At 32.3% G+C, this 15,898-nt stretch overlaps 1 protein-coding gene across 1 annotated transcript in view; it reads right to left on the bottom strand.

The window, feature by feature from the left end:
• Positions 1 to 15,898, bottom strand: part of LOC137925186 (muscle calcium channel subunit alpha-1-like) — a 76,948-nt gene that overhangs the window by 56,693 nt on the left and 4,357 nt on the right. The window contains exons 2-5 of the mRNA XM_068768583.1: positions 5,040 to 5,145; positions 3,457 to 3,596; positions 1,224 to 1,330; positions 8 to 160 (exon numbers count right to left, since the gene is read on the bottom strand). Coding sequence (XP_068624684.1) covers positions 8 to 160; positions 1,224 to 1,330; positions 3,457 to 3,596; positions 5,040 to 5,145 — 506 coding nt within the window. The remainder of the gene's footprint in view (positions 1 to 7; positions 161 to 1,223; positions 1,331 to 3,456; positions 3,597 to 5,039; positions 5,146 to 15,898) is intronic.

Below are 15,898 nucleotides of genomic sequence, written 5' to 3'. Positions count from 1 at the left end.
ATATTACCAGTCAGTCTGTTGTAACAAGATTTATGCATCTTTCCAGAGAACAGCTCTAGGCCTATGATGGCGTAAATGATAATAACGAAGATCACCAGCAACGCGATGTGGAGTAAAGGCACCATTGCCTTTAGGATGGAATTCAGCACGATCTGCAAACCTGGAAGTTGATGTAAGAATTAAAAATCAATAGATAATAAGAAATAAATGTAATAAAATGTAAAATACAAAATGTGATATAGAAAATGTGATAATAATGTAAACAAATAGAAATAAAGATATGAAATGTAATGTGTAACGAGGGATGAATGAAAGGTCACAGAGCAAAAGGGAAAGACAGCAGAATTGTGGCATGAAAGAATAGACTGAAAGAATATGTGAAGTATGAAAGGAAAGAATGTAAATAAATAATAATGTGAATAAATAAATTTGCCCATAAAGTCCCTATCCCACACAAGATAGGGGTACGAGAGGCCCCCAATAGCGGGGGCCATTAAAAAAAAAAGAATTAGAAATCACTTTAACCATTTGAAAACCGATGCAGCGCTTTTGTGCTTTAAAATTCAGTGCGTTTTTGTTGAACTAGATGTGTGCATCTTTATTACACAGGCTATTATAGACACTTTCGAAAGGTCAATCGACATAAAATATCTGCATTGTTATCCCTATAGGAAGCTATAGCCTCCGAAGGCAGTTCCGCTGAAGCCGGCGAGAAACTCAACAGTTGCCCTTTAATAATATAGTTTATAAATGCGCGACAATAATTAGCTTCCTTAGTGAGCATCAACATTTAATTCCACGCATTAACATGGAATTTTGAATAGAACTCTTATTTATCGTCAACTTATAATCTATTTATTTTTAATTCTACTTTATTTTTGACGCTACTCTGCTTCGCAATTTGTCAAAGTCAAAAGAAGTAGGAAGAAACTGCACAACAACACATATTTTAATAAAGTTTAACACAGATTTAAACATATGTACTATCAGATATAGCCTTAATGAAATGAAAACAAGCGTCATCAATGCCAAGGTTTCTTGTAATTTCAATATTCGTTTATATATTTATTATTTTCTTCACAAAGGAATACATTTACTACACCACTACAATCTCGTTTATGTTTCCCACGATATAAAACATTGAAAGGTTAAGATATTATTTGAATAGTAACTTGATAAAAGTCAAGTTTATGATAGAAATTAAGATAAGAGAATAAACATACTCGGTACTCCAGAGACAAGACGGAGCGGTCTTAGCACTCTGAACGCTCGAAGCGCCTTCACGTCGAACGCATCTTTGAATATACTCGACAGCACGGTGCTCACCATTCTACAAAAAAGAAATATGTAATTAAATTTCATTTTAAACATGAAATTAACTATTAAATACTATCACTTACAAAGTTTATTGACAAGTCTAGATATCTATGAATGTTTATGACCCTAAACACAAACATAATAAATACATTTAAAAAACTTTTAAGTTAAACGGTTTTTTGAAACCTATATTGTGGTGGTTGTGGAAAAATATGTACCTAGTCCGCCATATTGGAACGGCGTCCATCTTGAATTTTAAATTTTGACATAATCATCGTGTTTTACTAGTGTAGCCCTTTCATTTGATACCCATATTGAGGGTGTTAAGGAAAAAATGTAATCCGCCATTTTGTATCGGCGGCCATCTTAGATTTATAATAATTTTATTATATTGTATTGTCATCTAAATTAAATGTGTGTACCAAATTTCAGATCAATCTGACAACGGAAAGGTGCTTAAATTTCAATTTCTTATTTTGACCCAAATAAATAAACAAATAAATTCCGTATGGGTCGAACTAAATAAAACCGTTTAAAAAACAATAGATTCAGGTTGTTTGTGCAAATGTCATTTGAAGATTCGAAACATCTTGTCCAAAATACAGGCATTCTAAATGAAGGTCTTTAATCAATGCGTGTTGCCGGTGATGACATATGGATCCCAGTCGTGGTCGCTTACGTAAAAAAAGGATCAATATTTAGCCACTTTCGCACATGCAGTGGTAGTCGTGCAACAAAGTGCACCGCCAGCCAGCCCGCGAAGAATATACGGTACACTCTATTCAGAAATCAAAACTTTCAGTTATAATAAATAAAGTAATGATAATATCAAGTAAAAGCATTTGCAAAATTCTTATTACTAAATATTAAAACTAATTACTGTTTATTACACTTGCAGACTTTGTACTGCTAGAAGTTATTGGCCTGTATCATTTTAAAACAAAAAATAAATAAAGGTAATATATTTCAGAGAGAATAAATACAGGATGTTTGAAAATAAGTGAAGGCTTTAAAAATTTTTGCTCTCAGCTGATTATATACTTACTACCTTAAGGTCTTTTTTTACATATACCGGAACATCCTGTATATTAACAAGATGGTCAAAGGCTGCATTAGCTTCATTGAATTTTATTAAACTGACTCGAACCTATATAACGAGAATTTTTCAGTGATCGAACCTATAGATGCAGTAAACAATAATTAATTTTACTACGTAGTAATCTGACTTTTTAAAAACGCATTTTTTTCTGTTGGATTGCAACTGGCCAATAACTTTTAGCATTATAAATTGTGCAGATACAAATAGTCAACAATAATTAAAATTAAAATTTAGTTATTCGAATTTTAAAAATGATTTTTCTATCTATTTTATTATGACGGTTTTATTATATCTGAAACAATGGATTTTTAGGTAAGATATACCAATATATGTTAATAACCAAAAGATAAGCTATATTTACAAATACACCAATACCTCACTTCGCGTCGTGGTTACGTTCCAAAAAAACACGACGCAAATTGAAACGCCGCAAAGTGAATTAAAATTTTCTATAGCAAACCATGTAAAGATCGAAGATAGGTTCCAGGGTCACGAAATTACTACTTTTTAAAAAGAAAATTGAACAAAGTAAACATAAAAAAAAAACAAAAATAATATAACTCTGCCAATAAATAAATTGGAAAATATTTACCTTTTTGTAACCAGAAATAACACGAAAAAATTTGTATAAATTTATTATTCTCTTTTAAAAAAAGCACGGCACATTACACTACAACACTCTACGTAATTGAAACTGAACTTCAAAGTGAAAATAAAATTGTATTAAAATTGCGTTGATTTTTAATTAGAAAGGGAATCCCCAAGTTTTGATGGCATGGCGCAATTAGAAACAAAAGTGTTGCCATCTTTTGGAAAAAAAATTATAAAAAACGTTAAAGTCTCGAACCTAAAACAACGCCACCTTGAAAGTCTAACGACGCACAGTGAAAATTGGTACTAATTAAGCAGCGACGCAACTTCGAAAAAAACGCAAAACGAAACGACGCAAAGCGAGGTATTGGTGTATAAAGGTTTTATGCCATCATATAACCAATCTCTGTTATCAAATATGTGTAAAATAGATGCTAATGTCTACCTACCCTATAACGACAATTGTAAAGTCGAGTAGATTCCATCCATTGCGGAGATAGGATCCAGGGTGCATCACAAATCCATACGCTATGATCTTCATCACGCACTCCCCCGTGAATATCACTAAGAATATATATTCGATCTTTTCCTGAAAGAGAAATAGAAAATTCATTTAAAAAGAAGATAGGAAAACGAAGTAAAAAATTTTCCGGTAAGCCGAGAAAAGACTAATTAATAATGTATTTAATTAAAATAATAATATTATTTAAATTGGTTCCGCGTTATAGGAAATCGCGTTGTACGAGCACATCTGTAATACGCGCACATATGTAACGTATTATGTATAAATGATTTAATTTCACTTTTCTTGTCAGGGTTTAGGGAAAATAATTTGTAAATCAAAAATATTCAATAAAAAATTTATGCAAATGTGATTATAAATATTGTTAATTTCAAATATATTACAATAGGCCTATGGTGAAGGTCCAGAAGTTTCTAGGACTGATGATAATTTAAATACATAATTAAAAAACAGGACATAAATATAAAGTCATAAATTACTGTCTTATAGGTGAGAATTTCTTGTTAAAAAACACACAATCAGAACACATTATAAAAGTACTGTGATATACCTTTCGCCCACGGTGACTTTTTGTAGCAATACAGTGGTGATGCCGTCGCGCGTCAGCCCCGATACTGTCGTTAGCTATGTACCCTCGCGCACGATTTAATCGCGATGCAAACGTGATACTATCGCGATTCTTTCGCGATGCAGTAGCGCATTGATATATCTACAGTAGAGCGTTGTAAATACGACTAACAAGGGCTAGTAGCGACGCTGTCGTGCTTTTAGTAAAAGTCGCCGTAGTTGAGAGACCTTATGAAGAAGATTACTGTGTTTTGATACTTTATTTTTCGCTGCGTTTTTATTATCGATGATACAAATTGAAAAATAAAGTCAATTAACTATATCAATTGGAGAAATCTAGATATCTTTTATAGATGAAGTATTTGACCTCTGTTTCGCCTGATGTTGAGCTATGACGATCTACGATGGTTCATGCTTGTTTAGAAGAAACCTATTCACTCTTAACTTGAAGACTACGAAGTTATAGTAAGCCCAGTTTTTCCATTCTTTAGATCTTTCTAGCCTGGATTCACTAGAATAGGTCTAGGGAATCCCCTAATTGTTGTAAGAGGTGACTTTTTAGTCGCTTCTTACAACAGTCAGGGGCAGGCATCAGAGGGGGGGGGGGTCAGGGCATCGAGTGGGAGTTGAGGGTGGATGCCTTCATAGTCCATTCAATGCCGAGAAGGTACGCAACGTGAAATGGTCTTGTTTTGCTGAGACATATGATGTCGAGGAATGCACAGATTCCTCCCAGAATGTGTCCTGGCAAAGGAACAGCTGCGAGTTCTGTAGGGGTGGCCCCTTCAAAGGTAGAAGACAACCACCAGAGGAGTTTTAGTGGGTGGTAATCCAACATAATCCTGACCGTCTCCCAGTGGGCAAGGCATCTTTTGTCCATATAGAAGGTTTTATTCTTTCACCAATCGTTCAAACTTTAGAAAGAAATTAAAAATTACTCACCAGCACTGAATTGGTGTAATTGGAGTCTCCACTTGGATAGGGTGTGTAGACCGCCAGCGCGATGCAGTTCGCGAATATGGTAGTGAGTATCATCCATTCGAAAGGCCTGATGCTGCTAAGGAACTATTTCGTCTGTTTCATATCATTAAACTATTTATTTATTTTCTATTTTACACTTAATGCATTATTCTTCTGTACCAGTCAGTGTGATATAGAGATAATAAAAGATTGTTTAATAATAAATATTCAAGTGTGTAGTTTAAAAAAAATGTAGTTATATAAAACTACTAGTTGATCCCGGAAACGTTGCTTTGCAAAAAAAATAAAGTTTTTAATTAGCAATTAAAAAATAAGGGTTGATCGTAGAGGGGTGAAAATTTAGGTTTGTACGAGTATCTATTTTTGTATGCTGTATCGTAAAAAATAAAACAAAATATTTTTAGAAAAAAAAATAAAAAATTTAGGGGTGGACCACTCTTATTACTTAGGGGTATGGAAAATAGATAGTAGCCGATTCTCAGACCTACTGAACACGCATTTAAAATTTGGTGAAAATCGGTCAAGCCGTTTCGGAGGAGTACGGTAACTAACATTGTGACATGGAAATTTTATATATTAGATATAGTACTTCGTCTGACCATAAATGCTGTATAATTAAAAATAAACAAAATATTACTTTTGAATTTGGAATCTGTCACATCGAGGCAATTGTTCGTTGCCTTTTATTTTTTTTGCGCCAGTGTATTATAAAATACTTTGTGATATAAAAATGTAGTGAGGTGATAAAGAGAATTTTGAAAATTCTCCATACGCTTGGTATCGTCAAATGAAAAAGTCAAATGTTTGTATATCGGGCTATTGATAGGTACAATGAAACCTCCTCTGTTTATGACTGAAAAAGATTTGTCTGTCGATCTGTCTGTTTGAACAAGCGATCAAAGGAGTAAGAGAAAGACTTCAAAGAAATCTATCCGAAAGCAAAAGATTTTACGTCACTCATTCATTGCTAACATTCCACGTATTAACTATATTTGTATATGTATTAGGAGGACCGGAAAGTAATGTCGTTTATGTCGATATTTTTTACAGAAAAACCGATTGATTTGTAACCGCTCCGGCATTGATTTGTATACTAGATGGCAAAAGGTTGTTGATAACGAAGGTGAATATATTGTTGATTAGAAATAAAAACTTATTATAAATGTAGTCGTGTGAATTTAACTAGTGACATTACTTATATATATATTTTATATATATATATATATATATGTATATATATATATATATATATATATATATATATATATATATATATATATATATATATAATGGGTATATCTTGTTGTTATATACGACAAAAGAAAGAAAAGAAGACAAACTACTTTTCGAAATAATTTGAATTGTTTTTAATAGCAAGTTCCATTTGTAAAGACCCAATGAAGTGAATAAAATTTATTAAGACATTTTTTGTAATGTTTTTGATTAGAAATTAAAACACTTTAATACTATTGTGGGCTTTATTCCTATTTTAAAGATGATAAGAAAGAATGTATTGTAATCTTAATTAAAAAATCCATAGAAAAATATTTATATAGACTATATCCACCTGTATATATACACTTATTTATATAACACCCTGTATATATGTATAATTATTACAATAACTTAATTGTGGAATGTCTATAAAATCAAAATGTTAACACGAGATGTTTTGAATATATAGTATATATATTTTTAATTTCATCAAACTTCCTACCTAGATATACACGTACAGCTATAGATATAAAACCAACATATGCATACATAGCATTAAGACATACGTTGAAATGACTCACAACAGTTTGGCAATGCAAAACAATGCATGTGTCATCAGTATCGTTGCGTATTTATCTCTGCCGAACAGATATAACACTTTTAAGTGTTAAAACAAATGTTGAAAGCGTATATAGCTCACGCGAGCGCATCCAATCTTTCAAAATAATGAAGCGCCGTACCAATTTCTCGTACCTAAATCGTTTTCGGTACGCGAAAACATTTGTGTGTATTGTTATGGTTCAATTTATTGTGGGGTAGTCGGGCATGGATTGTATTTATGTGTAGGAATAACTTTTTTAATCTGCAGCTTTTATTTTAAGATTAAAGTGAGTAATTTTATAATAAAATATTTGCCTGTTGATTTACGGACCCGAGATGTGGTCGCTCACGATGGGCGTCATGTGAAGGTTCAAGGTTACCTAGAGAGGAATGGAGAGGCTGTGCTAGAAGTTTCGGTGCGAAATTGAGTCAGAAATGAGGAGAGAGTATTTCGTAAGAAAAGGACCAATATTTAGCCACTTCCGCACATGCAGTGGTAGTCGTGCAATAAAATGCACCGCCCGCCAGCCCGCTGATAAATGCATATGTAGCAAACAATGCATCACACAACCGCTACCACCAAATCACTCAACACGTGTTTCACCTCTGAAGATGCTGTAAATATTGGTCCTTTTCTTACTTAGGATGGACTTCCGCGAAGTAACGCCTGATTCCATTAAAGAGTATTTCGTCTAAAGTGGCCGTGGGTGGTTTCTCTATTGGCTTCTCACTAGGTAGACCGATGGAATAGTTAAGATCGCGTTATTATTTTAAACAAAGTATAAAGGTCGTAGTGGCCAGTAACATAGTGTTCTTAAGTGAACTCTAGACATATATTATATTAAAAAGAGTTATTAACACTCAAATAATAATACTTTAACTATTAACGCGTATATACTTCTATTTTAATAATTAACTATAGTATCACTTACACCACTTATAGAAAAGTTGGTGTATTTTATACAAAAAATAAATATAATTATCAAAAGAAGCAAATGATACGAGTACTTGTTGTAACAGCTCCTAATAGATACCGGACTGTTTGTATTTCGTGCGACAGAGATAACGCTCTACGAAGACGAAATTAGCCGATTGTCTCTTTCCAAAGGCAATATTTATTGTCGAGTTCTGTACGTATATTTCAAACAAAAAAGTTCTTAAAAATTACAATATATAATAATATGTTCATGTAAAGAAAACACCAAAATAGTAAAAGAATTAATAAATTTGTGAAATAAAAATGGATAATAAATAAAATGGTGCAAAATTGTAATAAATAATAAATAAAATAAAATTGGAAACAATAATTAGCATGTAGTGGCTGAGAATAGATGTAAGGATAACGGAATGGAAGTGAAAGACTGGGAAAACTGTATAAAGAACGAAGAAGAAAGAGAGTTAATAAGAAATATAAAAGAAGAGAATGAAAATAAATAGAAGTGTGTGAATATATTAATAAAAAATCAAAAGTCCCTGTACCACACAAGATAGGGGAACGAGAGGTCCCCAATAACGGGGGCCATAAAAAAAATATGTAATAGTAAATAACGCAAAATTAATTTTGTCATAATGAAGTTGCAGCCAAAAGGCCGTAATCAACACACACGATTTACTTCAAACGTTGGCCAGCTATTCGGGCAATAAAAAAGTCGTTGACATTCCAACAAAAGCGCGGGAAAATTTTCGCGCCAATTTATGCATCGAATAGCTGTCGTGTTTTTGAACGAAAACTATTTGTAAAAACTATCATTTTGGTAATATATGGACGGTTTAATTTTATTCAAAAATATTTAACTCGGTAAATATTACGCGTATTATGATATCTAACTAAACCGCAGTTGATACGGCCTGGTTGCTCTACTCTTGGCTTTCATTATCATCACATCAAGACACAGGCATCACCCAAATCGCCAAGATCACTGGTCTTCCTTTACCCGCATTCCTCGTTGTCACCACACAATGATCTTGTATTTTAAATATTTCAATCTATTTGTCAAATATGTTTGTAATTTATGTAATATATTATATCATTCTCTGCAAAATTCCTCCAATTTTGTTTTTACAAATTAGGATTGATCTAGATTTCGAGTCATGCGACAGTGTAACAATTTATACTTTTTAAGATTCAAAGGGTGTTTTTATCTATAGGCGAGCCTATGCCCAATAGTGGACATAATGCGGCTAAAATGTTACAACATAACCCCGTATGTAATAGTGGTTGTACTATAATGACATACACCAATACCTCGTTTTTCGTTGTTTTCCGAAGTTGCGTCTCTGCTTAATTAGTACTAATTTCCACTGTGCGTCGTTAGATTTTCGAGGTTGCGTTGTTTTGGGTTCGAGTCTTTAATTTTTTTTTGAAATTTTCTTTTTTTTCTAAAAGATGGCAACACTTTTGTTTCTAATTGCGCCATGCCATCAAAACTCGGGGATTCCCTTTCTAACTAAAAATCAACGCAATTTTAATACAGTTTTATTTTCATTTTGTTTTGCTAATTTTGGAGTTCAGTTTCAATTAAGTAGTGTGTTGCAATGTAGTGTGTTGTGCTTTTTTTTAAAAAGAGAATAATAAATTTATATAAATTTTAACGTGTTGTTTCTGGTTACAAAAATGGTATATATTTTTACAATTTCTTTATTGGCAGAGTTATATTATTTTGGTTTTTAAATGTTTACTTTGTACAATTATCTTTTTAAAAAGTTGTATTTTCATAACCCTGAAATCTATCTTCGATTTATACATGGTTTGCTATAGAAAATCTTAATTCACTTTGCGGCGTTTCAATTAGCGTCGTATTTTTTTGGTACGTAACCACGACGCAAAGTGAGGTATTGGTGTATTTTTTAATTTAAAACTATGACTTTCAAACGATCCAAACTCAGATTAGTTTCTTTGTGATGACATTCAATATCCTTAATAGAGTAATTAGAAGAATTATTAAAATCTTTTCACCAACCGCATTTAACTACTTCCCGTGACTTTGACAATGTCAGTCGATCTTGTAAAAATAATTTAACTTTTTTTTACATTAAACTATTTTTAATCTGTGTTAAGAAAAATTATATAAAGATGAATTAATAATACAAAAGGCATTCTTTAGGTAAAGCTTATTGGTCCCGGTGTAAGAACAAAGCGCGGGAAAAAAAAACATGGCGGCTTGCCAAGCAACGAATGCATGAATGGAACCGAAGAATTCCCTGTTTGACGCCAGGAAGTATTGCTTCCTGTCTTGCCAAACGAAAATGTGTTGGTAAATTCTTTTCTTATTACAAATCATCGCAATAAGCTAAATGTTTCACGGAATGATGTCGAACGTGTTTATATGGAAACGCTTCCGCGATTCAGAATTTTCGATATAAGACACGATGATTTTAAAACCAGCTTATACATAAATTTTCTTTTTATATTTTAATCAACAAGAATAAAATTAACTTATGGTATGGTTAATTAATTCTCTTTCACGCATCGTCTTCCTTCCAACTTCTTCTTTACATCGTTTGTAACATATATTTTGTTGTTTTTCAATTTGACTGTAAATGGCCTACTCTTAATTACAATAATTTTACATTATTTTACCTGTATGCCTTAATAAATCTCTCGACTCTTGCAACTCTTACCATTTTCTACCCCTGAGTCTTATTTGCTTTTATTAATCTGCACAATTCTTTTTCTGAACTTCAGGAGTGATGGGCGCAGGTGGTCGTGTGAAGGAGACGATACTCTCTGCGCGCTCATTATGCTACCTGTTATTGTCTTCTACTGTATGTATTGCATCAGCTATTGCAGTATCGATGCATGTTTCAGACTCCTCATACTGGCGCATGAGGAAGCAACCTCGTGGTTTATGTGTATCTAATTTTTCAGCGACCAAAAGTTTTTCCGAGTTATCACCGATTTTCTTGTTGATAGAAGAGCTCTAAAATTTGCTTTGTGTAAATAGTAGAAAGGTAAGTTGATACTACATGTACAATTGAAGGTTGATTCTACGAGAATTCCTTACAATTCGTAACATATATGAATAAATAAGTGATTCATCAATATAATCGGAAGTAGATTCACAAATGTATGCTATTTGGCAGTTGTCCATTTTTTTTTAAAATTCAAAACTCCTCTCGAATGTCGATGACAAATATACATACCTGTAGACTGAATCTTTCAGCGGTTTAAATATATATATATATTTTTTCAACGAATTTATAAAATTACATTCGTTCGTCAGAAGTTAAAAATTTAGAAATTTTCAGGTAATTTTTTCGCATGTTTATTGGATAATTAAAAACAGTTGTTACGATACATATTGAAGAATATACTGAATCGTAAATTACTAGATCAAATAAACTAAAGTACACGACAATAACTTAGAGGATTAGCTAGTTGAAGTGGTTGTAAGCTGGTCATTTAGCGAACACAAAGCCGCTAAAGCCTTAATATTGTAGAGTGTGGACTAATACAGGATGTAGGCTGCTTTTCATAGGCTCTATTGTAAATATGGGAGAGTCATATATCCAGAAGTATACTCCCTATGGCTAAAATGACGATGAATCCATAGTTCGAAATTATTACAGAAGATATGTATGCCTGAACCATAGAGAAGGTTGCTAGGGATTGCTCCACAGAAACGAGGAGATTCGTAGATGAACAGAAGTAACTGAAATAGTACGACATATTAGTAAGTAAGAAAAGGACGAATATTTAGCCACTTCATGCATTTATTTAATGTTACGTATATTTTACATAACAGATACAAAATTTTATTTTGAGTAGTTTTAATTTAAATTCAATTAATAAATGTATAAATTAACATGTGTTTTTACATTAAGTTTTTAACACTAAACTTCACTACAGTTAGAAATTTACAGGAAATCAATATCAGGTAAGTAGGGGGTCTACCCAACACGGAAAAACATGGCAAGGGGTCTACGACACAAAAAAGTTTGGGGAACTCTGCACTAATACAAGTCGTGTTTAAATTTAGCAAATTGACAACTTCGTTTATACCGTCAAATTCAATACTATGTGTATATATGTACTGAATCTGTATCTTGAATCTAAAATACGGTACAGCGATAGCATATCTGTCTACGTTTATTACTAAAATAAATTAAAATATAGGTTAAAAGCGAGAATTTGATTAGATAATTTGAAAACGATAATATGGACAGACAGTTGGCACGGATTCAAATCGACGGATGATTAGGAGTGATGGCATCGAGCTATTCATTCTCGATAGATATAAATATACTATACATATGTTTGCATGTGACTTTACTCGCTAATGGTAATGATTAGATTTAAAATTTTATTCTTTGATCATAGAACCAACACTGATCGAAGTCAATTAGATGTTTTTATTTATTTTTGTATTATATTTATAATACGTATTAAACCTTTTTTATTATAAGTATATATGTTATATATGTATGTATGTATGTCTATGTATGTTTATGTTCGTTTGTTTGTAAATATGTATTTTTTGTACACGTAAACTACCCATTATTAGTACCTTTACCTTTTTGTCTGTAAGAGATTGCCTTGTGTGATAAGATCGCCCATTGTACTTTTTGTATATTATTGTAAAACTTATTAAATCTATCTTAACGTGTACAATAAAGAATATTAGATAAATAAATAAATAATCATTAGTTCGTTCGGTAAAGTGAAGGTCATTGATCAAAGTGTGTTACCGGTGATGATATACGGATCCGAGACGTGATCACCGACGACGTGTGTTTCATAAGGTTCAATGTCACCCAGAGAACAGTGGAGAGGGCTGCGTTCGGAGTTTCACAGCGAGATTCAACTAGAAATGACATCTGCAGAAGAATCAAGACAAAGACGTACCTCGAAGAATTGGTCGACTGAAATGGTAATGGGAGGAAGACGGTAGACCTAGTGGGTTTGGACATCCCACGAGGTGGACTGATGATATATTTTAAGTCGAAGTGATTTGCTTTATAAGAGGTGAGCTTTGAGCTTATACTAGCTGATAAGAAGATGTTCAGAGTTGCGAGGTCTAACTAGAAATGAGGTGACATGCAGAAGCATCGAGATCACTGATGTAATTCAAAGAATTGCACATTTGAAGTGGTTATGAGCAGTGCGGATAGCTCGTGTTATCGATGGCCGTTGGGGTCAAAAGTTCCTTTTAAGTGACGACCACGAACCGAAGATGAAGACCGACCATGTAGTTATGCAACAAGCAGCGCTGTTACTATTATCATGACTATCTTTTAACGGAGGCTTTAATCTTACAGTAGGCTCCGATCGGCTCAAAAGAGAAGATGTTCGGAGATATGAGATTCAATCAGAAATGTGAAGACCCGCAGAAGATTCAAGTGGGTAGGCCTCCAAATAGATCGATGATATAATAAAGTTAGCGGCTTTCGTAGAAGACAAATGCCGGTTATATATATACAAACAAGTTATAGCTTAACTAGTTAATTTGTTTTTATTGGAGATAAACAGTAACAAAAGGCAGTAAAAAATTACAAACTTAGAAATATAAATTAATTACAATTGTTACCTTATAACTATCTCACTAAGAACATTTAATGAATCAAATTCAAACAATAATAAAACAAAACAAAAACATTACTAAACAGGTATCAATAATCCAGCGCATTCTGCAGAACAGACAATAATAATTACGAGTCAAAGCAAGCAGTTACATTCCAATGAGGTTTAAATTGTATTGTGTGTATTCAATAATTTCGAATGAAATTGTCTTTTAAAAGATACAAGAGAGCACGAGAATATGTCAATATCACTAATAAATGAATTGTTGAAATCACACATCTTGTATGATCCACGTTTACAGATATTTGTCTTAGCGGTTGATAGAATAAGAGATATTTAGAACGAATTCCAAAATTTACTTTGGACTACAGTTCTGAACAGTTAAAATGGCCAAAACAAATATTTTTAAGTGTAGTGGCGTCCATAAAAGGACGTCGATCTTTCAATGTGATATATATATATATATATACATATATATATATATATATATATATATATATATATATATATATATATATGTGTGTGTGTGTGTGTGTGTGTGTATATATAATGATTGTCTTCAATGTTGGAACCGCTTGCGATATCAACTTCTATTATTTCACACACTTACTTTTGTTGACGTACAAAAGACAGTGGATATAAATAAATAAAACAAACTACACATATTAATAAAAATACAGGCACGTAATAAATTACTTCAAAGGCGATTTCATAAAAAGAACGATGATGTTACAAATAATAAAAAAAAAAACGAATAAAATCGTACCGCGCCAACATTTAATGTCATATTTAGAATGTTGACAGATAATAAATAATATTAAAGTATTATCACGTACGTATAAAATATAAAAAGAAAGAGAATTTTTGTAAAAATATATTATACATTGCGCGTTTAAATGAAATTTGTCTGTCTGTTAATAAAATTTAATAACTCTACTTACATACGAATGAAAGTCGCAAATATAGTTCAGCAGTTGTTAATATTGAACGAAGATATAACGTACATTGCTACGTGACCTCTTACTTTGGGCGAAGCGCACAGTCATTTAACGAGCAATGTATACGATCATCCATAGACGATCGAACGAGGAATTTTCAGTGGTCTGGTTACATACCGCGCCGGTTGGTTGGTGCCCTAAGGCTGTACATTGGAGTCCTATAAACCGTCATCTTATTAACCCTTAATAGCCTGATTTAGGAAAAAGATTTTTTTTAATATTACTGTGTTTTCTTGAGGGTCTAGATGAAAGGAAAAATTGATTTTTTTTTATTTCGTTGGAAAGAATATTATACAACAGTAAAATACGTACAGCTAACTTATAAAAAAAACTAATAGTAATGTGAACATTCGGTTTAAAAGATTGGTATCAAAATTGAAACTCTAGGCTATTAAGGGTTAAGACCTTGTTAAAGCCCTTGGAAAGTCCTGGAAACAGACTGTTTAAAACCGGATTGAAATTTATACTAGAGGTCCATGTCTAGTAGTAGACAACTTAAAGTTAATATGGTAATAAAATAAAATAAACAATAATTAAATAGTGATAGTTTTGATTTTGTATTAGGGGGACCGGAAAGTATTGTCGCCTATCGACATATTTTACAGAAAAACCGATCGAAGGTATTGATTTGTATACTAAATGGCAAAAGGTTGTTGATAACGAATATGAATATATTGTTAATCAGAAATAAAAACTTGTTAAAAATGTAATCGTGTGAATTTAACTTAAGAAATCGACATTACTTTCTGGTCCACCTAATATTAATATATGTTTCTCTAGATATAATAAAGTTAGTCATACTTTTGTAGACATTCGCTTTCGGTTTTAAAGAAACAATACTGTGTTATGCTTTTGGAATATCACAATTTTTTTTATTTGCTTAATTAAATTATCTTATATTATGTCATTATATTCCGGTCACTATGATATTTCAACAAAAAAAATATAACAAATTAATTCCAAAAAACAAACGACATCTGTCAAGTTATACGAACCGTAAAGCGAGAACTAAGTTATCACTTGCATTTGACATTAAGTTTTCTACGCCTGCGGCAAAGTTAGGTTAAGTTGCGAACGTGCTTCGACTCAGGAACGGGCGTTTAAACTACGATTCAACAAACTTGTCATACATGATCGCTGTATCAAATAACTTTGCTGAATTCGAATTTTTAAGTAACTTTTTTATATAAGTAAGCTGATCTGTGTAAAAGTTTTAAGGGGTGAATAACAGCTCTTAAGTATATATAAAATGATCACTCTTCTATTGGAATGCGACAGGCTATAACTTCTGGCAGTATAAGGTCTGCAGAGACAAATATTACACAATTTTTAAACGGTTTTATTTAGTTCGACCCGTACGAAATTTATTTGTCTATTTATTTGGGTCAAAATTAGAAATTGAAATTTAAGCACCTTCCCGTTGTTAGATTGATCTGAAATTTGGTACACACATTTAATTTAGATGACAATACAATATAATAAAATCA

This window comes from Battus philenor, unplaced genomic scaffold (assembly GCF_028537555.1).
Source record: "Battus philenor isolate CCGP_79_NKW_IND1 unplaced genomic scaffold, ilBatPhil1.0.hap1 SCAF_26, whole genome shotgun sequence".
Lineage (NCBI taxonomy): Eukaryota > Metazoa > Arthropoda > Insecta > Lepidoptera > Papilionidae > Battus > Battus philenor.
Note: the sequence above shows the minus strand (reverse complement) of the source record. Positions and strands in the feature narration are given on the sequence as shown.